We start from the raw sequence: 25,502 nt of genomic DNA, 5'->3' as shown, positions 1-25,502 counted from the left end.
AAGGACCGTCCAATAGCCCCACGTGGTGGACATGGAAGGGCCGCTGTGCCAGGGGCGTAGTTGGGGCCGCCGATCTGCTCAGTGACCTTCTGGCGTGTTGCGCTACCGGCGTCGCAAGCACTGCGTCCTCACTAGATGCGCTGTAGCGCCAATGTTTGGGGGTGCCTGTGAGACCCGACTATTGTATGGTTGCATCCAGTGTGCGGCGGCTGGCCCGAAACAGGACTGGCTCGCTGCGTCTTTACCCTTGCAAGTGCTTCTTTTCACTAGCCTGGAAGTCGACTGACTCCGGCCATTGCCACCAACAAGACGCCTCTTGGGCCGAGCCGATCAGCTACCAGGTAGAGATGGTGTCGTATTGGGGATTGACTTTCGTCGTCTTGCTGTCATTGAGTTTTCGTATTTCTTTTTTCGACTGTCAAGGGCGCTGGCCGTAACCCAGGGACGATTGTCGCATCGACGCATCCGATCGCTACTCATTCCAAACATTTGTCTGTCTTTATTGTTTCTGCGGAAAGGGACCATCGTTTTTTCCTTGTACGGAAATTCATTGTGTTGCTGTGCTACCTACCTTACTTGGCTTCGCGGCCGGTAGCGATCCTCATTCTTTTTAGCGACCACCATCTTTTTTTGCGTCGCGAACCCGGAAAAAGGTCACGCACTATTGACGTCTTGGAGCTGGCGGCGCAAGTGCTCCGTGCCACTGTCGGATAATTCCTCGGCCATGAGAATCTGAGCTACCGCTCGTATCGTCAGCCTCGAATTATAGCGGCCTGGCCTGCCTCTCGCTTATCGTTATCGTGTGGGAAAAAAAGGAGGTTTCCTGGGGTTTACCACGATCTTTTAATTTTATGCACATTGCGCCATCATGGTGCTCAGCGTGCGCGGCGCCGATGGTCTGATACGCTCCAAGTCCGAGGCGGAGGCCAGCACGCTTCCCGAATACCCTCAGAAGGGCTGCGCCGAAACTGTGGCCCCCGTGTCCAAAGTCTCGGTCGCCAAGCGCATTCACGATGCCGCCAATTCGGTGTACCAGAAGACCATTGTCGAGCATATCCTGCAGCGGGGCCAGCTCGCCGCCTCCAAGGATGGCAGGAAGATACCGCTGCGACTCGACAACGACGAGCCCTTGACTGATGTTCGGCGCGGGCAAGCGTACATCTCCAACAGCATTCGCACTTCTCGCTACACGGTGTGGGATTTCCTGCCCAAGCAGCTCTTCTTCCAGTTCTCTCGAGTCGGCAACTTTTACTTTCTCTGTGTTGGAATTCCTCAGATGGTGTGTGCTTGTTATAATCATGGTCTTGTTCGCTTACTCGGTTACTAAATTGTTGCGCGCAGATTCCCGGCCTCTCGACTACCGGCTCTTATACAACGCTTCTGCCCCTCCTGTTCTTCGTTTGCATAACAATGTTCAAAGAAGGCTACGACGACTATCGACGACACCGACTTGACAAGGTTGAGAATGCCTATTTCGCGACGATCCTTGGCAAGGAGGACAAGTATACTGGCGAAACTAGGCGGACACACTTTCTGGATCGGTTTAATCCTTTTCACACAAAGACAACTACCGAACCTCGATCTGTCCCCGCCGAAGAATATCAGGGTGTGCGATGGGTGCCGACGAGATGGTCTGATATAAAAGTTGGAGACGTCATACGACTTGCGCGTGACGAACCTGTGCCTGCGGATATTGCCCTTGTTTACAGTGACGGCGAGAATAACCTGGCATATGTCGATACCATGGCGCTCGATGGCGAGACGAATCTCAAGAGCAAGCAGGTGTGCAATGCGATTGAAGGATGCGACACGATTGAGGGTATTGCGAAATGCGCAGCAGAATTCGTTGCCGAAGACCCCAATCCTGATCTGTTCAGCTTTAACGGAAAAGTCACTGTCAATGGAAAGGCAGTGCCTTTGACGCTCAACGAAATCGTGTATCGTGGAAGTGTGCTTCGAAACACCACCTGCGCTATTGGAATTGTGCTCAACACTGGAGAAGAGTGTAAGCTGCGTATGAACTCAAACAGGCATCCAAAGGCAAAGAAGCCCGCTTTGGAGAGAGTGGTGAATAAGATTGTCATTACTCTGGCTTTTTACGTCGTTATTCTGTCCGTGGGCGTTTCCATGGGCTACTTGATCTGGAAAAAGAGCACCGAAAGACATTCTTGGTACTTGCAGAATGCTAGTGTCCCGTTCCACGACATCATCATTGCCTTCATCATCATGTTCAACAATGTCATTCCCCTGTCACTCTATGTGAGCTTGGAAATTGTAAAGGTTGGACAGCTGCTTCTTCTCAATTCGGATCTCGGCATGTACGACGAAGAATCGGATACGCCAGCGCGGTGCAACACAAACACCATTCTCGAGAACCTTGGCCAGGTTGAATACATCTTCTCAGACAAGACGGGTACTCTCACAGACAATGTCATGAAGTTTCGCAAACTTAGCGTGGCTGGTACTGTCTGGCTTCACGAAAAGGATTTAGAGCCCCAGCCGCTGTCGGATACATCTGATAGCACTTCATCGATTGTGAAAAACTTTGACTTTCCCAGTCGATCCCCATCGGTATATAGGAGAGACCGCATGTCGGTTGTCATTCACGAGGATCAAGTTGAGATGACAGATTCGCCGATACATTCCCCAAGACAATCAATGGCAGGACGGCGATCTTCCTCCGTGTGGCGATCGACGGGACGGCCAGACCATGTTCAACCCGATGTCAACACCTCAGACTTGCTCGAGTATATGAAGCTGCGGCCACATTCAGCCTTTACCAGGAAAACGAAGGAGTATCTACTTGCCATGGCGCTGTGTCACTCTTGTTTGCCAGAGAATAAGGATGGGAAAATGGACTTTCAAGCTTCGTCCCCGGATGAGCTTGCCTTGGTCAGAGCTGCCCAAGAGATGGGATATTCGGTTGTCCAACGAAACTCGAAGCAGATAACTGTTGAGGTGACTCACGGCGATGGTTCGACGGAACGCTTGAAATATGATATCCTGGACGTTATTGAATTCAGCAGCGCCCGAAAGAGAATGTCTATTGTTGTTCGCTATCCTGATGGCCGCATCTCGGTTATTTGCAAAGGCGCTGATTCCGCCATCTTGCCTCGACTGCGACTATCTTCATTGGCTATGCAAAAGGCAACCGAAGTTCGACAGAGTGCCGACCTTGAGCACGAAATGTTCCGCCGCAGCGAGCAGCTCGAGCCTCGCAACAGTTTCGGTGGAAGGCCTAGCTTCAATGTTCGCCGTCCTACCATTACGAGAGAACGAAGCGTGCACCGGCAATCAATGGGAAATCGAAGCAAGTCTTTTGAGATCAACAAGCTGACTCGTCGGTCTGAGGATCGGCCAGAACGGCCGCGCTTGACCATCAACGCACGCGGTGCATCGTTTGACGTCTCCAATCGCCAGTTCCTTAGCCCCATGACACCTCACGTACCGCAACCGCTGGATCCCCGTCTGGCATTTTTGGAAGATTCCGGGATTTTCGACGAATCTGAAGTCTTTACGAAATGCTTCAAGCACCTTGATGATTTTGCATCTGAAGGTCTTCGGACCCTCCTCTTTGCGCAAAAGTTTGTCTCGGAGCAAGAGTATAGGTCGTGGAAGAAGCTTTATGACGATGCCACGACCAGTCTGACCGATCGGCAAGAAAAGATTGAGGATGCGGCTGAGAAGATTGAGGAAGCATTCGAGCTGGTTGGTGGCACTGCCATTGAGGATAAACTCCAAAAGGGCGTGCCAGAGACCATTGAGAGGCTTCGACGGGCCAACATCAAGATTTGGATGCTGACGGGAGACAAGCGGGAGACGGCAATCAACATTGCTCACTCTGCGCGAATTTGCCGCCCTGGTTCCGACTTGTATATCCTGGACGTGGCAAAGGGGTCTCTTGAGACGCAGCTCTCGGCCATGGCCGAAGATTTGAATGCCGGCTCGATCCACAGCGTAGTTGTCATTGATGGACAAACATTGGCGGCTGTCGAAAAATCAGAGGCCCTGTCAACCCAATTCTTTGCCATTATGCTTCTTGTCGACTCTGTTATTTGCTGTCGTGCATCGCCAGCCCAGAAGGCTCTCCTAGTTAAGACCGTCCGCGGTAAGTTAAAGGGCTTCCGAGGCAAGGAACGCCGGGGCTTGACATTGGCCATTGGAGATGGTGCGAATGACCTTGCCATGATCCAGGCCAGTCACGTTGGAATTGGAATCTCAGGAAAGGAAGGACTTCAGGCCGCTCGAGTGGCAGACTATGCCATTGCGCAGTTCCGCTTCCTACAGAGGCTACTGCTCGTCCACGGAAGATGGAACTACGTCCGCACTGCCAAGTTTATCGTCTGCACGTTCTGGAAGGAAATGTTCTTCTACCTGCCCGCGGCGCAGTACCAGCGATTCAACGGCTATACTGGCACTTCTCTCTACCAATCGGCGAGTTTGACAGTCTTCAACACGCTGTTTACAAGTTTGTGCACGATCTGCATGGGCATCTGGGAGCAGGACCTCTGCGCAGAGACTCTGCTGGCCATTCCCGAGCTCTACATCTTTGGCCAGCGCAACAAGGGTCTCAACTTTTGGAAGTACATGCGATGGATGCTCCTTGCTGCCATTGAAGGTGTGATTACTTGGAGCGGCATCTGGGCTGGCTACGGGTGGGTGTCTCCGGCAGCGAAAGATGAAAACTTGTATGCCATTGGATCCTTGGTGTTTACGGTTGGTGTCCTGTGGATCAACTGGAAACTATTGTAAGTCTTGACTTTTTGCTCATTCCCCTCCTGAAAGCTTGAGTGCTAATTTTTGGGCAGCATCTTTGAAACCCACTACAAGTCGGCTTTAGTCATGGGCTGTTTCTTTGTCACCACAGCTGGTTGGTTTGCATGGTTGGCCTTTTTAGACGGTGTCTATGCCGGCACGCCATCCGGTGACTACGACATCCGCCATACCTTTACCAAACTTTGGGGCGCTGATGTTGTGTGGTGGTCCACTGTCTTTATTGTGCTCGCCTTTATGGGGATGATTGAACTTCTTTTCAAGGCGGCCAAACGAGGCATGCTTGTTGCCGGCCTATGGCACTGGCCACCGTGGCAGAGGAAGAAACTCGGCGACAATGTCGAGGAGTGGGATTTGGAGCTCTGGCAAGAGATGGAGCAGGATCCCGCAGTGAGGCGGAAACTGGCAAAGATGGCGAGAGACAATGACGAGGAGCTTGATCTGGATGAGGATGAAGAGGAAGAAGACATTATGGAGCAAATTGAGATTGATATCTCTGCGGGGAGAAGATAGACGGGGGAAAAGCAAGATGGGAGGATGGGGATTTGCATGCGCAGGTGACCAAGAGCGGATTTTCTTTTTCTGTCTAATTTTTTATGAGGGCTTGGAGTTGGAGATTAGTCCTTGCCTGACTTTGCTCATTGGTTTGCTGGCGGATTTACTTTCATTTACGACATGGCCTGGATGGCATGATAGATACCCAGAAGAGTATGAGAGTTGGAATTTGGGATGACATGATACCAGAAGATATAAGATGATGTAGTGCGCGTACATGGATGAATCGTTTTCTTTTCTTTTCTCTCATTGCTAGTAGTTATATTTGATAAAGGAAAAGTGTTTCGTGTGTTTATATCAAATCCTTCAATTCGGTTTCTAGACGAGAGGCAATCTAGCCAACGGGCATCGATTAATGTATTCTAAGGACTCTAAGAGATCTATGCAAAAATGGAAGAGCAACTAACAACAAATGAAGGAATCAAAAAGTTTCACAACTTCATTACGCTTTAGAATCCGCCGTTTCTTCCCTCTTTTCACTACCCGTCTTCTCATCATCTCGAACTCCTCCCCGACTCGGCTTCTTCGCCGCAGGTTCTACCTTGCCCACAATCTCCAGCGTCCGGAACGCCACGAGGACAAGCACCAGAGACACCAGCCCCAGCGCAAAATCAAACCACGAAGCCGCGCGCAGGCCCCTGAGAGAGTCGGCATCCCACGCCTTTATGCTGCCGACGTTCTTGACTGCCACGCCCCGGCCGTGGGCCATGACGGCAGTCTGAACAGCCGTAGCAATGGCGAGGCCAATGGACCGCCCAATTTGGCCAACAGAGTTGATCAACGCGCCGCCAATGGCCTGATCTTCTCTCGGCAACGCCCTTGACGTAAACAGCGTCAGACACGGCCACGTCGTATCCGCCCCAACGACGGAAAGCACCATTGCAGGCAATCCCCAGGCAAAATACGACGTCGTCGGCGCAATCGGCACGGCATACAGCAGGCAGGCAATCGTGATGGCCAGGTTGCCGCAGACCAGCAGAAACACGGTCGGCACGCGGCCGACCAGCTGCGAGACGACGATGGCGACGGCGGCGCCGCCAATGCCAGTGGGCAGGAAGCGCAGCATCGTCTGCAGCGGCGACTGGCCCTGGAACTCCTGGAAGTAGTAGGTGGCGTAGATGAGGTAGTTGTTGAAGGAGGCGAAGAAGACGCCCATGATGACCATGACGGCGCTGAACTGGCGGTTGCGGAAGATGCTGACCTTGATGAGCGGCGGCGTGGGCAAGACGCCATCACCATGACCTGAATCTGATGATGATTCGAGCAGCCGCGCCTTTGCGGCGTCGAGTCTGCGCTCCAAGTGCCACTGCCACACCGCAAACGCCGCAATCACGAGCACCGACACGACAATCAGGACCGGGATCCACGGCGTGCTCCAGCCCACGACGTTGCCCTCGGTCAGCGCAAACATGAGCGCCAGCAGCCCGACGGTGATGAGCGTGGCGCCCACCCAGTCGACGGACTTCGGGCCGAGCTTTGCTGATTTGTTATTTGCTGCGGGCGGAGGCGTCGGCGGGATAAAGAGCATGCCGCAGACGGAGATGATGCCGCCCATGATGGCCAGCACGCCAAAGACCCATTTCCAGTTGGAGTACTGTGCGACGAAGCCGGACAGGATGTTGCCAAAGACGCTGCCGAGGGGGGCGCCGGCGCCTTGATTGACAACTTTTAGCTGGAGTTTTTAAACCTCAAAAGTGATGATGACATACCATATGTACTAAAGGCGTAGTTTTTTGCTTTTCCCGGAGGAAACGTCACGCCCAAGATGCCAATCGCCGTGGGAACATTCGCAGCAGCCCCCTAAACACAACTCTTATCAACGCTTGTTCAATTCAAACAGCAGGTGTTAATTTCAAAAAAAACTCACCAGCCCGTGAAGCCCCCGAAACAGGTTAAACGCAATCTCATTCGGCACAAACGGATTCGCCGCCGTAATCGCCGTCACCCAGACCGACCCCAGGATGAAGACGAGCCGCTTGCCGTACAGGTCGGCGATGCGGCCCCAGAAGAGCAGGAAGCAGCCGAACGCGAGCGAGTAGGACGAGACGATCCACTGCTGCCGGCTTTCGGGCACGGAGAGGTGGTGGCCGATGGTGGGGAGGATGATGACGACGCTTTGGACGGAGAGGGTCTGTTTGGTTGATGAGTATTTATATATATATATATGTATATATAAGATGGGTTTGAGGCTTGAACTTACATTGAGAAACGCCGCGCCCGTCACAGTGGCCACCAGCGCAATGCATCTCGCCCTCGACAATGGAAGCCCGTCATCACTGGCATCCTCCTTGAGCTCACTCCCACCGCCATCTTCCGTTGCCGAATCCCCCCCCTCGAGCCCGACTCGTAGCAACAATCCCCGTCTCTTTGCCCATCTCAGCATCGTCTTCCCTCCTCCTTATTGTCGCCAACGACAATGTCTTTATTCCCTCGCTCTGCTTCTGTTTCCCCGATTCCTCGTCGAGAACCGCCATGCCGGAGTAAAAAAAAAACTCTCCACCGGAAGCGGGACGGGAGGGCTTCCCGGCCGCCTCTTTTCTAACTTTAATAGGTCCGTATTTCGTATCAACTGTTGGCTCGGTCTAGGAATCGCAATTGGGTTGAGTAAAATGTAGCAATGGATGATGGGAAAAAACAACAACGCAGGCAGAATTGCTTCTCAATCCAGTAAATACAACAAATGCCGTTATCTCTTGTTTCTCCCCTCAACATGTACGTAGTAGATAGGTACGGAATAGATCAGCCGCAAACACCATCACCGAAACGTATTGCGTGCTCCAGAAACGAGGTAGACAAGGCGAGAGAAAAGAAAAGAGCAAGCAATCCAAAAACCGCAGAGGTAATAAATACGGTAAAGAAAGAATGAATAAGAAGGAAAAATAAAAATGCCAGTCCTCTTTCATATACCAATACCACCATACCATAGTCCCATGTCACCGCAACCGGACAAGGGTCTTAGTAAATAAGCAAGCAGAACAAAATGCCAAGGTCAAACCAAAGAGTATTTCCACAAAAAAAAAAAGTCGGAGCGCCGAGCTCAATCCCGTATTACTGTTCCTACGGCTTACGTGCATGTTCAATCCTTCCCCCCCTCTCCCCGGTGCCGGCCATCCACCTACATGTTGATCTTATTTTCGAGTCCCGATCTCTTGTGCCGAATCTAAACTAAGCCGGCTTCTCTCCGCCTTTCCAGTAGTACCTGTTCTTGGAGCGATTGAGTAAGGATGATGCTTCTTAGGAGCTTATCGACTCTTGGACTCAAATTAATATCAATCGATCAATTTTTTCCATTTGTCTCAGCCGCCGTTGGCGTCTGCCTTTACAACTTCTGTTGTGTTTCCGGATAAAGACATTCCCGAAACATGTCCGACTTACACAGCTTACAATATCTCCAGCGAATACACGTATGTATATGGCATTTGCATTTATGGATCAACTAAAAGAAAATGTTAGGCTACCAACTATGCAAATTGACGACATCTCACCCATCAATTCCCAAGAGTTATTAAACCTTCGTTTTTGTCTTCTTCTATTACAAAATCGTAATTCTCACCCAACCCAGCAACATCGTCGACGTCACAGCTCTCAGTCTACCATACAACCTACCATCACACAACTTTACACAAAAACACATCACACTCATCACACAAGGAAAAAAACACAGTCAGCCAATAGCTCATAGTCTTCTTCGTGCACTCATCAAACAGTTACATTTTTTTGTTGACTGCCTATTCGCCGTGTCCACCTGGTTAAGCATCTCAATCTCCTCAACCTAATCATGGTGAGGTTAATTTCTTTTTGCTTCATCAATGACCTTGCCTTGTTTCCCTTAAACCCACCGCCAAACTTAATATACCCCAGGCGGGATTATTAAAAAGAAAAAAGGCCCTCCCAAAAATAAGGAAAAAAAAGTGAATGAGGCACCCATGCGTCAAAATCACAACAAAACCAGTCAAAGTCTTTTTTTTCTTTGGCGGCTGCCCTCGAGAGTCCCCTAAAAACAAAAGGTGGACAAATGAGTGGGAACGACAACCAAAACAAGAATCCATGCTCCCATCCTTCCTCGTAGCCCTTACTTTCCATTTTGCCCAAGCCGCCCACACTGCCATCTTCTAGGTGATTCTCGAAAAAAATGAAACTAAAGAAACAATCGTACACGTTTGCATCAACGAGTAAGAGACTCAAGCAAAGATTTCTCCTTCTTTCTCTCCGTCTCCATGCTGAAACCCCTCTTTGTAATCAGAGGGGGGGGGCACACATATATGGTGCTCAGGTGTTCCCTCTCGCATACCGCGAAATCAACCTCTTCCTAAGGGTTTAACGTTTAAGTGTAGTGACACATAAAAGACCAACTGTATCAAGTGGGGAAAAAAAAAAGAACTTAGAAAATTCACACCAACCCCTTTCTGAGCCTGGAGCTCATGACGAGCGCCATCCTATCTCGCTCGCGGCGATATCGCCCTCGTCGTTTCCCATCACGGCTTCTACCCCACTAATGGTAGTTTCCGCCCCAGCCGCCGCGTTGCTGCTGCTGTTGCTGACCTTGCTGCTGTTGCTGGCCGGTGCTGTAGTAGCCTCCGCTGCCGAATCCGGCCTGGCCGTAAGACCCATAAGGGGTGCTGTGCTGGTTGCCACCGGCGCCGCCGCCCATGCCGTATGCGCCGCTGCCGTGAAGGCCGTGGCCTTGAAGGTGGCCTTGGTAGCCACCGTAGCCACCGCTCATCTGGGATGTCTGAGGAGGCGGAAGGCCGCCACTTTGCGCACCGGGAGCAGTGTTTGTGGCAGAGCCTGGCCGAGGGGCTCCGAGAGAGGGCGAGGGGCCAGAAGAAGCCTTGCTCTCACCAAACGGCTTCAGCTCGTCAGCCGAGGCTCCAGTGCTTGGCTGGGCCTGGCTGCTGAATGACTGTCCCTGAGATTGGAAAGACGAGGCACCTCGAGAGAAGCTGTCGTGCGTGCTGCCAAAGCTGCTGCCTCCTAGACCGGGCTGGCTGCCTGCTTGAGCAGAGCCGGCACGGCCGTATTCACCAAGGCCGGAGCCAAGAGGGCTGTCTCTGTGGAGAGATGAAGGGCCAAAAGTGCCGGGGGACGAGGTATGGTCGTAGGGCGCATTAGGCGAAACACCATAGGGTTGTCCGTACATGCCACCCTTGCCATAGGGTCCAAATCCCCCCTTGGCCGTATCCAGAGTAGTACTGATGGTAGTAAGGGTTGCTGTAGTACGGGTGGTTATATCCGGCGTATTGTCCGTGAGCCTGAGGCTGCGAGCCAGGACCTCCCTGCTGCTGAGGCTGTTGCTGTTGCGCCTGAGTGACGGGGTTGGGGGTGGAGTGGCCGCTGTTCTGGTTCTCGTTGCTGCCACCGAATCTTGGCTGGTTGTGACCAGAGCCGCTCTGCGGGTACTGGCTAAGGTTATCGGGTTGGGAGGCATTGTAGCCTCCAAAGGGGCGCTGCTGCGAGGGAACGCCCTCGGGTTGGGCATGTGCTCCCTGCTGGCCATAGTGCTGGCCGTAAAAGGCATATGGGTTTCGATCCTGCTGGTTAGCAGTGTAGTAGGCGGAGTAGTCGCTGGGAGCTGAGCTGAAAGCTGCACCAGGCTGCTGTGCGGGAGGTTGAGAGGTCTGAGCCGTGAAGTTGTCAAAGGGTGGTTGCGAGGGAGCTTGCTGGTTGAACGGGTCCAGGGGCTTCTGCTGAGCCGCGGAGACGTCTTGAGGGCCAGCCTGGCCAAATCGACCGTATTGCTGAATGTTAGGGATGGGAGGTTGAGCTGCAGAATCATATAGTTAGCGATAGTTCTTCTTCACGTCTTGGATTCGCAAATGAAACGCACTCTGAGAGGAGATAGGAGCCTGGGCTGAAGTGGCTGCAGCAGCTGAATTGGGAATTAGTCTCAAAAACACACGCGGGGAAAATCACAATAGGGAACATGGCACATACCAATAGGTGTCATTCCGGGAGGGGGGTGCAGTCGTGGCTTTAGGAGCATAGGTTTCCGGCACAGCGACAGGCTGAGAGGCCGGAGGAAGTGAAGTACGGGGAATGGCAACAGGTGAATCGGCGGGGGGTTGAGCTCGAGTCTCTGGTTCTTCGCGCTCGCCATCAATATCCTCGTCGTCATCGAGGTTAAAGGCACCAAACTGAACAGCAGCACGATCAACCTCTCGGTTGCCGGGCATGCGGACAGCCTCTTCTTGCTGAAGAACTCGTCGTTGGAAGCTAGGAGTGCGAGGCGCGACTCGCTCGGTAGTCGCCTTCAAAGCCGTGGCAGCATAGCCGCTAGAAGTGGTCTTCTGAGCCTGGTGCTGTTGCTGGGCGGCTGAGAGAGGCGTGGCAGTAGCGCTCGGGGGGCTCTGTCGAGGGTCCCAAGAGTCAGCAGCTGTGCTTGCAGCAGTATCTGTTGCAGGTGGCTGGGAGACATCAACAACTTGTTCGAGATTGGTTTCCGTCAGCTCATCTTGAGAAGGAGCGATAATGGCAGCGGGTTCTGTGGCTGCGGGAGCGGCAACAGGAGTTGCTTGCTCAGCAACTGGAGTGTTCTCTGCGTTCTCTTCGGCCTCGGGCTTGACGGGTTCAGCTTCAATTGGGGCGGGTTCGGGAGCGTGTTCGGGTTCGACGTGTTCGACGGGCTTGGGAGCAGCAACTTCTTTGGGAACTGCGGGCACGATCTTGGGGGGAGGAATCGACTGTCGGAGCATGCTAGCCCAAGTCTTGACCGGAGGAACAGCAGCCTTGGCGGGTTCGGCCACGGCAGCCGTCTCAGCGACCACGGGGATCTTCTCTTCAAGTCCGTTGGCAGCGTCATCTTTGTATGCGGGGGACTCTTCGGTGGGCACAGAAAGCTGCTGGCCATCCTTGGGTCGAGATCCGTTGGTAGGATGAGTCGACCTGGCACGTCCACCACGTCCACCTCGATCTGTAGCCCTGCCTCGGCCGCCACGAGGAGCTCCGTCAGAAGCACGACCTCCACGGGTGTTTCGAGCGCTGGAAGACAGTTCGGTGTTGGCGGGTGCAGAGGATGTGTCCTTGGCCTTGGTACGAGCGGTCTTTGTCTTCTTGGAGACTTCACCCCACTGAGAGATGGTGCCTAAGGACAGAGAAGAAAAAATTGGGATTAGCAATTGAATATGCCGATTCACCTGCACGTAGAAATCATTCGTAGAAGGGAAGTCGACAGGTGTGTTGCAATTGAATATTGAATTGCCGCACGCAGGATGCCGGTGCGTTTGCAAAGCGAAAAAGAAAAGAGGTGAAAAAAGAGGCAAAACTCAAATTGCAAATTTCGTCTCCCAACATACCTTCAGCCATTCGTGTCACAGCCTCGGTCTCATCGCCGTTTGTTTCCTTGAGAGCATAGAGGACATCGGGTTCAGACCAGTCGGGGAACATTTCGCGGATCACCAAAGTCTTGTCGCCATATTGCTTTCGAAGCTCGGCAAACTCGCCCTCGTCCTCAAACGTGCCCAAGTTGTCGTCAGCCTTGAAGTTCTCGCCATTGGATCTGCGACCGCCTCGGCCGGCGAAACCCCCTCTGCCACCTCGGCCGGAGCCTCTGCCGCGTGAGGCAGATGGCCGTGAGATGACCTCAGACATGGGGAGCTGATAAGGTATGTGGAGATGAGGAGGGATGTGGCAATTGTGCAGTGGCCCGTCAGATGGCCTCTGCTGAGGGTGCAACGAGCAGAGAGCGATGGAAAAGGGAAAAAAAATATGAAGAGAGAAAAAACAACAACGAAGAGGACAGAGTCGTGCGTTCTCGAGGGGAGACGAAGATGTAGATGCGAGATGGCACCAGAGCGTCGAGGGTGTGTGGTGTTGTGGCAAAGGGAGGTCCAAAGGTGGAGGGCAAAGGGAGGCACGAGGTTTTCCCCGGAAGCAGACGAAAGGCTCTGGCGCTGGTCACGAAGGTTTTTTGGCTGAGCGCCCGGTGACGCCCCCCTTGACCGCGTTGAGAGCTGGCCAGCAAGTACCTTCACTGTGGCACAGTGCCAGATCCACCAGCTAGAGCGCACGAGGAGGGGCAGTTTCAGCGGCCTTTTGAGCGCTGGAATAGGGCTCCACGGGCCTGGGCTCTGCCTGATGCGCCACTGCTGCCCACTATAACTGCGAGGGGAGGGGACGAGGCTGCACAGGCTCCAGCAGCCACGGCTTAAGGCTGGGTATTTGGGTTGACTTGGTCCAAGGAGGAAAGTAGAATGCATGTGGTAAAGCTACGAGATCCAGAGGTGAAGTTTATATCGTGCCTTCTGTGCCAGTAAAAGAAAATTGAGACGTGGTCTATTCTATGCGTTTCGTTCAAGTCATTTCAGCTCTATCCAATATTTGCCCCGCTCCCTCCAATCTACAATTTGCCACCCCTCGTGTCGACAGACTTTCGAAGCAGAGAAATGACCTCGGCCGGATCCTTGGCTCCAAAGACGGCACTGCCCGCGACAATGACATTTGCTCCTGCATTGGCGGCCTGGTCGATTGTGCCGGGGCCGAGACCTCCATCAACCTCGATGTTCAGCTCGGGGTATCGCTTCCGCAGTTCCTGGACCTTTGGCAGCTCCGAGGCCATGAACTTTTGGCCTCCAAATCCGGGATGAACTGTCATAACAAGAACCATCTGTAGTAATTGCCAGTATTAGCTTCAATTTCCTCCAGTTCAACAAACAGCAGAATGGCCAAACAAATCTGTGGATCAAAGTAACGTACATCAGGCTTCTCCTTGGGGTCCGAGCTCTCAAGGATGTCCCAAAGCACATCAACGGATGTATCAGGCTTGATCGCAATGCCAGCCAGCAGCCCTTGGTCGTGGATATATCTAATCAGTTCCTTGGGGCTTGTCTTCTTGTCGGTCGTCTCCTCGGGGGATTCTGCAGCCGATGAGAAAGCGGCTTCGTAGTGGAAGCAGTATAGGTCACAGCCGGCGGCCTTGAACTCCTTGACCCATTTCTTGGGCTGTTGTTGTTTGGGCACCCAATATTAGCTCTGGAACTGAAAAGGGTACTCTTCGTATCAAAGAACAGGTAGCCCAAAGTTCTCAATACGAGGCTTGCTGAATCCAACACACCTCCGCAATCATCATATGGCAATCGAATGTGCCTCGTCCGGCGGGCTGGCTCGGCTTCTCGACGTGCGGGCGGACCTTTGCAACAACCGGGGCGCCAAAGGTAATGTTGGGTACGAAATGGCCATCCCTGAATACAGCTTGTCAGCCAATTCTATCGGAATACAAAGGCGTTGCGATTGCGGGAAGCTAAATGCAGCTCTACTAACATGATATCAACGTGCAACCAATCCGCACCCTGCTCAATGGTTCGGGCACATTCTGCGCCGAGCTGTGCGAAATCCGCCGAAAGAATTGACGGGGCAATGAGAGTCTTGGGGGCCATGTTGTGTCGTGTCTTTGGGATTGTACAGAAGATGCAGTCGGTATTGGTGATATCGGTAAAGTATTGTCTTGCGGCAGTTTCCTCCAACTCTGGTCTCCAAGCTACCGCTTGGGTAGCAGTACTAATGACATGGGCGAGCAATTCCCAGAGCCGGCTGAGCCTTGCACACTCTTCGCACTGTATACATTGATGCCGGCCGGCAGTGGAGCAAATCGCCAGATCGGTGCGTCAGGGCACCGGGCACCAGGTCCCTTTGTGCTATAATTTTCCGCGATTACAGCACAGTGAAAGTCAAAGCAAGTTTGCTGCATCGTGGGATGAGATCAACTCCCAGCTGACACTTCGCACGGTTTGACTTTCGGGCTAGCCGCTGCAACGGGTGTGTGCACACTGTGAACGCCCTCAATTGGGCTGCTGCCAGAGCCCATTGTGTCTTGAATCAGCGACACAGGGCACAGGTGAGACCTAGACAATGTGCACGGATGGCCGATAATGACTCTGGTGCCACGCAATTGGCTGATTTGCACGAGACATGCCTTGTTTGCAGCGCTTTGTCTTGCCCTCTCAGCGTCCAGCCTCGCCAAGTTGCACCCTGTCAAGCTCGGCAGCAGCGAAAAAGGCACATGTCCCCGATACCTTGCCTGTCCCGCTAGCCAAGTAGCCCGTCGTATCTGTACATTGCCAGCGCACCCAAAGGCAGCGAGCCTGGCCTCTGCGTGGAGACGGGGCAGGTTACGGTACCGGGCAACGTTCCCCCCGCAGCAGTTCGATTGGGGTCCAAACTCAGCCCACGTATCACATGACATGGCCTGTGCCGCGCATTATTGAATCATGACGAGGCTGGAGCCTTTTGGCTCGTTCCAGATAGAGCCTCGAACTCAGGATCAGTAGCACAGGACAGCTATAGCCGCCGAGTTTACCCTTGCTCAGCCTGCCTTGCTGGCAGTGGCAACCAAAACTATTGTTTTTCACTTGTCGAATTGTAACATTGGCCAGCCAGTGCCCTCTTCCTGCTCGCCATGTTCTCCACAAAGTCCGTCCAATCGCTGAGGAAGCTTTTCGCCGGATACCACGAACCCCTACCCATATCCAAGCAGCAGTCGCAAAAGCTCCTTGATGGCATCAAGGCGTCCTTTCGTAGCCAGTTGGACCGCGAATATGGACGCTCTTCCTCTGATCACACCCCTGCGCCAACCAAATCTACTGGAGAGACCAGCCCTCAGGCCCGTCGCTCCGCTGCGTCTTTACATTTGAAATCCGTTCTATCAAATCCTCTATTCAGCTACAACAACAAGGAGAACACGCCCCCCCTTGCCAAAGGCGCTATGGGTGCCAGATCGTGATCCGATGGATGTTTTTGATCATGCCGTGTCTAGGGGTATGATGACGCTCAAGGCTGCCACGGGCTGTCTGGTGGCCAAGGGGCAACAGCTGTCAAACGCTTCGGACGCGAATCTTCTAGCGACGTCTTCAGATACCGCCCTCCGAGTTGTTCGATGGCTTCGATCATCTGGAGCGGAGAGTAACTTTCTCTTCCTAGACAATACGGCCTTTGTTCGGGCGCTTGTGCCCTTCCTTATTGCTGAAAATATGGAGTCTGTGGCGTGGGAATGGATTACGCGGGCTATGAATGAATCTAGAGATATCGGCGAGGAGCAGCGCATCGCTCGTGCGTCTTCCTTGTTGTCGCAAATCGTTCGCATCAAGAGCCAGGCCCAATACGGCAACCTGAACGCTGCCATACAGGCGATCCTCGAAGCAGAGCAGCTCTTCCAGCACAACCCTTCTCTACCAAAACTGCTGGTCCAGCCATGGAGATCGGTGTCGTGGCTATCTACGGTAGAATCATACAGCAGGGAAATGCCGTCAGAAAAGCTTTTTGAAGCTCACTTGGCCACGGCTGATCGCTTGTCACGGCCATTTCCCGTAGAGATGGCACATTTGCATTTATACCACCCAACGCATCCCGACCACCTCCCTGCCCTGGAGTTCTTCAACGACAAGAAGAGGCTGCGCAAGCTGGTGCGGGCCTTGGGCCCAGATAAGCTGAATCTTACCAAATTCACGGGCATGGGCACCATTCCGTGGATTGCCTTTCTGGGCCACGACACTGTCAACCATTTAAAGCAATCTGGGAGGAGCGAAGAAGCACGCGGCATCACGCAGTTGTTACGATCAGAGCTGTCCGATATCTTTTCTGAAACTTTAACACCGGCGTGAAAGCAGAGCAGTCTTGTCGTGAGAGTGTTTCTTTCTTTTTTTTTTTTGCATATAAATTTTGTACTATATTCATGATTTTATGGGAAAGGCGCATTCACGAGACGGTTTACGAAGAATATCAAAGCATTTAGATACCCAAGCTCAATAAAAAGGCTTAAAGAAATCATTTTTAAGAGAAATCTACATTGTTCTATCCATACATGTCTAAAAGGTGCTTCGTGAATGTGTTCGTTCGCCGTAAAATTATAATTTTTTTTCTGCTAGTCCGAGAAACCCTCAAACTCGTCTTCTCCTGAGCCTGCTGCCTCGTCGTCTTCATCTTCTTCCTCATCCCCATCCTCCTCGTCCTCATCGCCTTCCTCGTCCTCGTCTGGCTCCTCTACATCAAATGTACCAGAGATGTCCCACCTATCGCCATTGGCCTTTTTGCTCACATACTTGACAAACTTGAGAGCACCGCTATCACGCAGAACAAGCGTCATCTTGTTCCACGCAGCAGCCTGGAAAAACAAAATGTTGTCGTCATCTCCGCTCGACTTGTACACCGCGGCGTCTTCGTTATTGTCGTCATCACCAGCCATGTAAACTTCGTGACCGCCGACTTCGGCAGCTTCCTCTGGCTCTTTCTCAACAGCCTTTGCTTTTCCTTTGCCCTTGCCCTTGTTCTTCTTCTTGTTCTTTCCGTTGGGCTTGGCTTCTACCTCTTCCTCTTCCTCTTCTTCTTCGTCGGCGACGTCTCCCCAGCCAGTTGTTGGTGTGAGACCCAGGTTGAGCTCCAGACGAGCCTTGCCCTCATGGCCCGTGGCAAGAGTGTAGTCCATTCCGCGGCGGAATCTGCGGGCAAGGACGTCGTGGTTCTCAATGGTGCAGCCGGTGGCTACTTGCAGCCAGCGGCGGAATTGATCACTCGGGAAGAGCTTGTCCAGTAGCTCTGTGATTGGTGATTCATCTGAGGATTTGCTAGATTTGGTAGAAGGCTGCTGGTAGAGATATCTGTGCTTGTGAGGCGGCTTGGACACCTTCCAGGCAGAAGACTTCTCGATAGCTGCACTGTCTTCGGGGAGAGAGGCCTTTTCCTGCGCCTGGATGTAATCCTGGACGCGTTTGGAAAACTTCTTGGACAAGACGTCTGCAAGAGTAATGCTCGAGTTCTCTTCGAAATGCTCAGACACTTGCTCCAGCGTATCGGGTGTCAGGTACGTTGGCGCAATGTACTGCAGCAGGAATTCCAGATCAGCCTCCTCAAATTCAGCCTCGCTGCTCTCTGGGTTCTTGATCGCGACAGGGTTGGCCTGCGGCGCATCGTACTGAGCAGGATTGCCCTGAAGCTGCATGAGGCCGCTGTTCTTTGCGTTCCTCTCCTCCTCTCCCTCAATGTAGCCTTCCTCTCCAACTTGGGGGGATGTGAAACCAGCCACTGATGGCCATGCGGACACGGCCACCTTCCTTCTCTAGCTGCTTCTTTGTCTCTGCGTGGTACACCTCCTCGACATCGTGGAAACTCTCGCCAGGCTGGACGGCGAAGAAGCTAAGCTGGTTCCACGCAGGCGGGATGACCTTGACCACGTCTGGCAGCGGCGTCTTGGCAACGTCGCCATCCTTGTTTTTGATTTCCTGGATGGGGAACAGACGCAATGCGCCACCCCATTCGGGCTTCCACGGGATGTCGGGATCTGTCAAGTAGAGAATGTAACTGACTCGTCTGCTGCCAATGACGTCGTCATGGCAGAGCAGGTAGCAGCCGGGAGTGTAGATGTTGATGGCCATGTCTGTCTTCTTGCCACTCAGCGGGCCGCAGTTGGTGATGCTGGAGACATAGTTTCGGAAAGTCTCAGAATAGATGGCATCGCGGAGGGAAAGGAGAGAGGGCAGCTTGGCAAGAGACTCGTCGTCGAGGCCATCCAAGTTGGCCAGGTCACCAGATTGGTGGATCTTGTAAATATCGGTCTCTTTCGGGGTGAATTGTACGTTTTCGCGGACTTCGTCTCGAACCGACCGGAGGAGCTTGTCGTCGACGAGCTTGTGGATGACGGCATGTTTATATGGCGAGGATTCAGCGTATTCGGTGGTATATGACTTGAGAACGGAGTCGTCGAAGAGGCCATTGCGGAAGCGCTTCTTTGCGTCCTCTGGGCTAATGGCTGAACATGACAGTTAGCATCCAATTGAGCTGGAAAGAGGAGAGGAAGCTTGGAGAAAGGGCATACAAGTCTTGGCCTTCTTGCTGCCGGCTTTTTTGCCAGAAGCATGGCTTTCTGCCTTTCTCTTCATGGCGGTGGCGGACGGCTCTGGCAGTTTTTGCGCAATTGGCTATGGCAGTGACAATGGCGAAAAGATTTCGAGTGGAAAAGATTTTTGCAAAAAGGTGGGAAATGGTATGAGGCCAGTTGCGAGATCAGCCGATGGCGCGCATCTTGAACTTTTTTTTCTGCCGCCTTCAGACTGGCACCACTTCCCCACCAAGCTAGCCCTGCAGATTTCCCAAAGTGGAAAACTTGCCATTGAGCTGCATTTGTCTTTTCTTCTCAGTATTTGTCAAAGTGTTGATGTCAACTGCAAGTTTACTTGGGATGATTCAAAATCCCTGGATATATTGTTTCTTCTGCCTCTTTTATTTTCCTTCATATGATAGATATATGACAGCTTGTCTGCATAGTGCAACCGATATGGAGCTTATAAGCTATTCATCTATCACATCATTTTGTAGCCAGGCAGCTCAGTTATTTCAGCTGCCAATTCACAGCCTATCATGGTGCGTTTTCATCAACGTGTATTTGAAAACTTACTCAATTTAACAAGTTACAGTTCATGTTGCTATACAGCCATATTCTCAACATCCTAGATCAGCATTTTGAACATGACAAGCGCCATACCCTGCAGCCGACGATTTGTCCGCTTTGCGACACAAAATGGAGTAGACGTATCAAAACCACCACGGTATAATGATCAAGACGCGCAATTTCACTGATTTAGTGTTCAGTAATATTTGACATTTGTCGTTGATTGGCACCTAGCACCATTGAACAAACACGCTTTTAGACAAAAACGGCGCTCGGTTTTAGTCACCAATGTGAACACCGAACTCCATATTATCCATACCCCGCTGACGCAAGATGGTTCAAAAGCCCATATCAGCTTTATAAGACTGTAGTATGCATAGCGTTTAATATTCTAGCACCAATTCTGGAGTTTGCTTCTTACCCTCTTACACAATTCACCAACATCGCCATTGACTCACACATCGCGGCCATGGTCTTTGAGAACCACCAGAAGGAGGTCCGGGACCACTTCCCCGCCCTGCAGCAGAACCAGGTCTACCTCGACAATGCCGGAGGCAGCCAGACGCTCGGCACCGTCATCGACTCCATCACAGACTACCTCACCGGGACCAATGTCCAGCTCGGCGCCTCTTACACCGTGAGCAAGAAGTCCACCGCCCTGTATGGCGCCGCATACAAGGCCGCCGCCAAGTACATCAACGCCAACCCGGATGAGATTGTCTTTGGCTCGTCAACCACTCAGCTGTTCCGCAATCTGTCCTATGCCCTGAAATTCAACCCGGGAGACGAGATTGTCGTTTCTTGGATCGATCACGAGTCCAACATTGCCTCGTGGCTGGACCTGGCCGAGCGGCAGAATCTCGTCCTCAAGTGGTGGAAGCCAAAGCCTAGTCTGAATCCCGAGCTCCTTGTTAGCGACTTGACTGCGCTCCTGTCGCCCAGGACGAGGCTGGTGACTTGTACCCATGCGAGCAATCTCCTGGGGACAATCACTGATGTTAAGGCCGTGGCGGCTGCTGCTCATGGAGTTGGCGCTTTGCTCTGCGTTGATGCTGTGGCGTATGCGCCTCACCGGCCCGTCGATGTAAAGGATCTTGGGGTTGACTTTTACTGCTTTTCTTGGTACAAGGTTTATGGGCCTCACATATCCATGCTCTACGGCAGCTGGAGTGCGCAGACCCATGTTCGACCCCTGGGACACTTCTTCAACCCTTCAGTCTCTCTGGAAGACAAGATTGGCCTTGCAGGCGGATCGTACGAGTTGCTTCAGGCCGTTCCGCACGTGGTCGAGTATCTGGACTCAAAGTGGGACAGCATCATTGCTCATGAATCCCTGCTGCAGACTACTCTTCTCGACTATCTCAAGCTGCAGCCCAATGTGGTTATTTACGGCACCCTGGACAGCAGTGTCCGTGCCCGAGTCGCAACGATTAGCTTCTCTGTCAAGGGACTGGCCTCCCAAGCAGTTGTCGAACAAGTCGAGAGCAAAACCCCATATGGCTTCCGCTACGGAACTTACTACTCAGAACGGCTGGCTCGAGAGACTTTGGGCTTGTCTAAAGATGGCGCTGTGAGGGTAAGCATGGTGCACTATAATACATGTGAGTTTTCAACCCCGCCCACAGATTTAGGAGGATTGACTAACACGATATCATCAAAGTGGATGAAATTCAAGGGCTTATCAAGGCATTGGATGAGGTTATTAAAAATTCCCCTAGTGCTAAGGCGTCCAAACTTTGAAGTAAATAGAAGCATTATAATTACGAATAGGTGTGGGAGCAGGAGAGGATTTGAAGTTACGAGCGAATCTTGAAGAGCAGCAAAATAGTTGCATTTTTCTCACCCTGTTAAGAAGGGTAACCTACACGAATGATACGAAAATTCAAGACAAAAATATGATTTAACCATTCAAAACCCGATTTTTGAGAGCAGAGATACCAGCGAGTGAGGAAACTCATGCCGTGTGTGGGGAAAAAAGACTCCGCATCGTACATTTTTGGAGAACTTAAAAGCGCTTGGCGCTGGAGCTTGGATCTGCTTTTAAGGTTACGATTTGCGCCCTGGCTTTTTAACCATAAATCGCGGAAACCGGATACTGCGTTCGCCGCTTAGAAATTCTAGGAGAAAAAAAAAAGACTTTTCGAAATATTTAAATCTTCTTGAGACCTTGCTGTTCTGTCTGTGCGCAATGCATCTCCATACTGCTGCTGGGGGATTCACCGTTACCATACGACGTCATCGTGCGTTCTCGAATAAGGGCTTCTTCCCCAAGTTGATGTATCTCGCATAGTTAAGCTGGGCGATTTTCTGCGCTGAGTGAGATGTATACACGGTGGACAATAGGGATGTAGCACAGTATGTGAAGAATTCTGCTTGAGTAGGATTCAGCATACGGAGGGGCGATAGTAGGGGATATATGAGCCATTGATAGGCAACGTAGCAATCGGTATTATAGTTTGGTGTCTCCCTCATTAGAACTCTAGTCAAATCATTCCTCGCCTAACTAGACTATTTACAACATTCATTCAGTTCGTGCAGTTACATTTAGTGCCTCCCCGTTAAAAGCATATAAGATTACTGTCACACCAGATATTCCTTGTCCCAGCTCTCTCTGCTGTTGCGGTATGGAGGCGTTTTGTGAATCCCTTATAGGGCAGCAGCCAGCATGGCAATGGCTGCACCAACGAGGCTACCAGCAGAAGCCAAGGGGGCAGCAGCACCTGAGCTCGTAGATGTAGCCGCGGACCTTGTGGAGGATCCTGTGGTTGTCTGTGCGGAAGAGCCGGTGGGAGCAGCAGTTGTGGAGCCAGAGCCAGTCGAGGTAGAGGAAGAGTCGGTGGCGGTGGTAGATGAGTCGGAAGATCCAGTAGTGGATGAATCGGAAGATCCAGTGGTGGATGAGTCGGAAGAATCAGTCGTCTTGCTCGAAGCAGAGCTATCCGATGCAGTGGCAGATCCGGTCTGTGAAGAGCTGTCCTTGCACACAACGGTGTCGGGGGTGCTCACGCCCGCGGAAGAGCAGATCTGCTGAGCAAACGAGACGGCCTTGTCCTGGTCAGATTTGCTGCAGGCATCGGCCAGGCAGCATGCGATGCCGTTGAGGAAGTCGGCATTCTTGCAGATGCATCCAATGTCAAGCTGCTGGCAGCCGCCAATCGCGGAACCGGTGGTGAACTTTGTGACGCAGCCGGTCTATTTCAGCACGGATACTCGGTCAGTCTTATTCAGATACCCATAGCTATTCACGAATGGATTGGTTGGTGTAACAGATGGAAGTGAACCCATCAATGGGCTCCGATGAAGCCAGAGGCCGAGATTTTCCACCTGAGCGTCACCGATAGTCCGACGTGTTGTTGTCCAAGTTGTTATTACTTACAGCACAGGTTGGGAGGCCGCTGAGATCCTGGGCAGCAGCAAGAGCCGCGGTGAAGACGAGTGACACGATGGAGGCCTTCATTGTAGCTGACGGAAGCGTGCAGAGAGTCTTTGGTGAAAAAATCTTGTTCGGGATGAGCAATACAGCCGAGGAATAGCAATAGAAAGAAGGAGAGGAAGAAGAAGAGAAGGAAGAGACGTGCTGGCGAGCCAAAAGAAGCAAGACGTGGAATGCCGGCTGCTGCGTGTTGGGGGTAACACAGAGTGGCAGCGCGCCATTAGCAGCCCATCTTGGGCGCCACTGTTGACGCTAGCGACCTGCTAGAGGCGGATGGGCCCGATTTGGCCCTGGAGAAGGCAGCATTTACTGCCCAACAAGCTTTAGCGTAGCGCATCTGGGAGGCTTTGAGAGGCGTCTGACCATCCGTTAGTCACTGAATAGGCGGACGCTTACTGGCCTCTAGTGGAAAGTAGTGCCTGGGCTGGCATTGATTCAGGGCAGATGTGAGCAGAGCACAGCCAACAGCAGTAAAGGGGCTCTCCCTTGGAATCCAGCTGAAAGCGCCACCTTTGATTGGGCTCGGTATACGAGCTATTGAGGTGATTGATTGATGGCTTGTCTTGTGTACAGCACTGCGTACTACGCTACTGACACTGAGGTTGGAGAAGGGCAGAAAAAAAGAGGCGGATGCTGCGGTGTGGAGATGCTCGATGCCAGGGGCTGCAGCCAATCAGCCCTTGGATCTATCGTCGACGGACTTTGATCGTCCCCGAAAGGCTGCTTGTCACTTGGCTTGGCGCGTTCTTACTCGTACTCGCACCGATGGTGATGGCCGCTGTAGTTTGCATTTTGTGAAATGACATGTAACCTTCATGTTAGACCTAGATACTGCTAGTGAGGCCTGTTTAGTTACATGTCTCAGAACAATCTGGCTTGCCTCATGGGGGCCGAATCACACACATACTGCTCCGCAAAGAAACATGAGGAGCAGGGCGAATAATCGAGCAAGCAGTAGGTATTAGGGAGCAGCAGTTGTGGTTTGCGATGTGCTCCCCCGAGGCTGTAGGAATTAAGAATCTGTGGCTCGAAATCACCTTCTTGTAGAGAGAAGAGCCGGCTTCGACCATTGTGAGGATAGCAGTAATCCGCCCTCCGCAAATATACTTGGGTGAAAGAATTATCCGCAGGCGGACATTTGAATGGTGCGGAGGCGGATCATTGGGCAGCAGGAAAGCAACTGCATGGCGATGGAATACCTGCTAGTACTAGATATAGTAGATAGGTATTATAACTAAAGAAGAACCCACAGCAAAATACAAGGATCCTAGGCTTGCATCTACTCGTATCTCATTTCAAACATCATATCACAACTCACTCGAGGTTCCTGCAGCATGACTTGACAAGGCATCTCCCGGGTGACTACCGAAGCTGACAGCTCATCTGTGTTAAGACGTCTTAGCTACCAGGGATTATTCTCGTAAACCATTTCCTTGAAAAGATGAGGCTGTATTGCTCTTTTCTCATACATTTTGCAAAAGTTGACTGCTTCCAGCACTGCTGATCATCTGGACAACATCTCACACCCGGGTGTTTATATCGATATTATTTCTTCTTCGGTTGCTATCTTGGTATTATACTCATCATGATATACATACATCCATATGCTTTCAAGGGAGTGAGCAGTAATATAAGGCCTGTCAAAACGCCTCGAGGCAGCTTTCCTACCGTTCAAGTATGTAATTGTTTCCCGTCCCCCATCGCTGGTTGATGGTCATTATACCTTCTTCCCCTGCTTCAAGAGCTCAGAGACTTTTGGAGGCAGAACCAACGCACTCCTATCGTTTCTGCGGTAAAAGTCCACCAGAGTCATGGCAGTTTGCTCTGGTTTATCCTCGTGGATAAAATGTCCGGCTTCTGGGAACACTTGTAAAGCGTATTTACCTAAATGATGCAACAAAAATTAATCCTCAAGCTTGCCAACCCCTTTCGAGGATCAACCCATCACTCCTCGTCGTGGCTGCACTCACCTTGCATCTGCCCAATTGTCAACTCCGTATCCAGTCGATCTGTACCAGCAAGCAGCAAGAGCTTTCCCCCACGCGCCCCCAGGAACTTCTTACTCAGCCCTACAAACCAATCTTCCCAGAAAGGCTGTGTAGCTGCTAGATTTGTTCTCCATCTCCATGGGCGAGACGCATCTCGGCTCTCGTCCCATACCAACAAGGCCGGCACTGAAGCTCTGGCGGAGAGAGAGTTTCTCACGGTTCGAGTTCTGATGTGCCAGTCAATGCCTGACTCGACAGTTGCAAACCCTCCCGGCCGCGTAGACAGGTATGTTTGCATGCTCTGGAGCGCATCCATGGCAGAGCCTTCAACAACATCCAGCACTGCATATGCTAGGAGAGACGTGCCCAGCTTTTTACTCAT

General features: G+C 52.0%; 12 protein-coding genes across 12 annotated transcripts; 4 read left to right on the top strand and 8 right to left on the bottom strand.

The window, feature by feature from the left end:
• The first annotated feature begins 295 nt into the window (after window positions 1–295).
• On the top strand, window positions 296–5,617 carry TrAtP1_007759 (uncharacterized protein). The gene is made up of 3 exons (XM_014092589.2): window positions 296–1,279; window positions 1,342–4,748; window positions 4,809–5,617. Exons 1-3 carry the CDS (start codon window positions 869–871, stop codon window positions 5,284–5,286), a joined length of 4,296 nt encoding a protein of 1,431 aa, XP_013948064.2. The 5' UTR covers window positions 296–868; the 3' UTR covers window positions 5,287–5,617.
• TrAtP1_007758 (uncharacterized protein) lies at window positions 5,618–8,266 on the bottom strand. Its single transcript, XM_014092588.2, has 4 exons — window positions 7,529–8,266; window positions 7,196–7,459; window positions 7,038–7,128; window positions 5,618–6,981 (listed from the first exon to the last, which is right to left on the bottom strand). The coding sequence occupies exons 1-4, from the start codon at window positions 7,709–7,711 to the stop codon at window positions 5,771–5,773; spliced, it is 1,749 nt and encodes a 582-aa protein (XP_013948063.2). The 5' UTR covers window positions 7,712–8,266; the 3' UTR covers window positions 5,618–5,770.
• Window positions 8,267–9,820: 1,554 nt separating this feature from the next.
• TrAtP1_007757 (uncharacterized protein) lies at window positions 9,821–10,825 on the bottom strand (the record flags this gene model as incomplete). The annotated part of the gene is made up of 1 exon (XM_066113651.1): window positions 9,821–10,825. The coding sequence occupies one exon, from the start codon at window positions 10,823–10,825 to the stop codon at window positions 9,821–9,823; it is 1,005 nt and encodes a 334-aa protein (XP_065969737.1).
• A 248-nt stretch (window positions 10,826–11,073) lies between these two features.
• On the bottom strand, window positions 11,074–12,915 carry TrAtP1_007756 (uncharacterized protein; the record flags this gene model as incomplete). The annotated part of the gene is made up of 4 exons (XM_014092587.2): window positions 11,074–11,092; window positions 11,156–11,197; window positions 11,263–12,409; window positions 12,621–12,915. The coding sequence occupies 4 exons, from the start codon at window positions 12,913–12,915 to the stop codon at window positions 11,074–11,076; spliced, it is 1,503 nt and encodes a 500-aa protein (XP_013948062.2).
• Window positions 12,916–13,663: 748 nt separating this feature from the next.
• On the bottom strand, window positions 13,664–14,699 carry TrAtP1_007755 (uncharacterized protein; the record flags this gene model as incomplete). Its single annotated transcript, XM_014092586.2, has 4 exons — window positions 13,664–13,930; window positions 14,020–14,265; window positions 14,378–14,504; window positions 14,584–14,699. The coding sequence occupies 4 exons, from the start codon at window positions 14,697–14,699 to the stop codon at window positions 13,664–13,666; spliced, it is 756 nt and encodes a 251-aa protein (XP_013948061.1).
• A 1,019-nt stretch (window positions 14,700–15,718) lies between these two features.
• Window positions 15,719–16,042, top strand: TrAtP1_007754 (uncharacterized protein; the record flags this gene model as incomplete). The annotated part of the gene is made up of 1 exon (XM_066113650.1): window positions 15,719–16,042. One exon carries the CDS (start codon window positions 15,719–15,721, stop codon window positions 16,040–16,042), a length of 324 nt encoding a protein of 107 aa, XP_065969736.1.
• Window positions 16,043–16,046: 4 nt separating this feature from the next.
• Window positions 16,047–16,919, top strand: TrAtP1_007753 (uncharacterized protein; the record flags this gene model as incomplete). The annotated part of the gene is made up of 1 exon (XM_014092585.2): window positions 16,047–16,919. The coding sequence occupies one exon, from the start codon at window positions 16,047–16,049 to the stop codon at window positions 16,917–16,919; it is 873 nt and encodes a 290-aa protein (XP_013948060.2).
• Window positions 16,920–17,179: 260 nt separating this feature from the next.
• TrAtP1_007752 (uncharacterized protein) lies at window positions 17,180–18,253 on the bottom strand (the record flags this gene model as incomplete). Its single annotated transcript, XM_066113649.1, has 1 exon — window positions 17,180–18,253. One exon carries the CDS (start codon window positions 18,251–18,253, stop codon window positions 17,180–17,182), a length of 1,074 nt encoding a protein of 357 aa, XP_065969735.1.
• Window positions 18,254–18,290: 37 nt separating this feature from the next.
• TrAtP1_007751 (uncharacterized protein) lies at window positions 18,291–19,190 on the bottom strand (the record flags this gene model as incomplete). The annotated part of the gene is made up of 2 exons (XM_014092584.2): window positions 18,291–19,060; window positions 19,127–19,190. The coding sequence occupies 2 exons, from the start codon at window positions 19,188–19,190 to the stop codon at window positions 18,291–18,293; spliced, it is 834 nt and encodes a 277-aa protein (XP_013948059.2).
• An 870-nt stretch (window positions 19,191–20,060) lies between these two features.
• TrAtP1_007750 (uncharacterized protein) lies at window positions 20,061–21,821 on the top strand. Its single transcript, XM_014092583.2, has 2 exons — window positions 20,061–21,300; window positions 21,360–21,821. Exons 1-2 carry the CDS (start codon window positions 20,169–20,171, stop codon window positions 21,437–21,439), a joined length of 1,212 nt encoding a protein of 403 aa, XP_013948058.1. The 5' UTR covers window positions 20,061–20,168; the 3' UTR covers window positions 21,440–21,821.
• Window positions 21,822–22,105: 284 nt separating this feature from the next.
• Window positions 22,106–23,277, bottom strand: TrAtP1_007749 (uncharacterized protein). Its single transcript, XM_014092582.2, has 2 exons — window positions 23,076–23,277; window positions 22,106–22,891 (listed from the first exon to the last, which is right to left on the bottom strand). The coding sequence occupies exons 1-2, from the start codon at window positions 23,154–23,156 to the stop codon at window positions 22,346–22,348; spliced, it is 627 nt and encodes a 208-aa protein (XP_013948057.2). The 5' UTR covers window positions 23,157–23,277; the 3' UTR covers window positions 22,106–22,345.
• Window positions 23,278–24,849: 1,572 nt separating this feature from the next.
• TrAtP1_007748 (uncharacterized protein) lies at window positions 24,850–25,502 on the bottom strand (the record flags this gene model as incomplete). Its single annotated transcript, XM_014092581.2, has 2 exons — window positions 24,850–25,016; window positions 25,103–25,502. 2 exons carry the CDS (start codon window positions 25,500–25,502, stop codon window positions 24,850–24,852), a joined length of 567 nt encoding a protein of 188 aa, XP_013948056.2.

Source organism: Trichoderma atroviride, chromosome 4 (assembly GCF_020647795.1).
Source record: "Trichoderma atroviride chromosome 4, complete sequence".
Classification (NCBI taxonomy): domain Eukaryota; kingdom Fungi; phylum Ascomycota; class Sordariomycetes; order Hypocreales; family Hypocreaceae; genus Trichoderma; species Trichoderma atroviride.
Note: the sequence above shows the minus strand (reverse complement) of the source record. Positions and strands in the feature narration are given on the sequence as shown.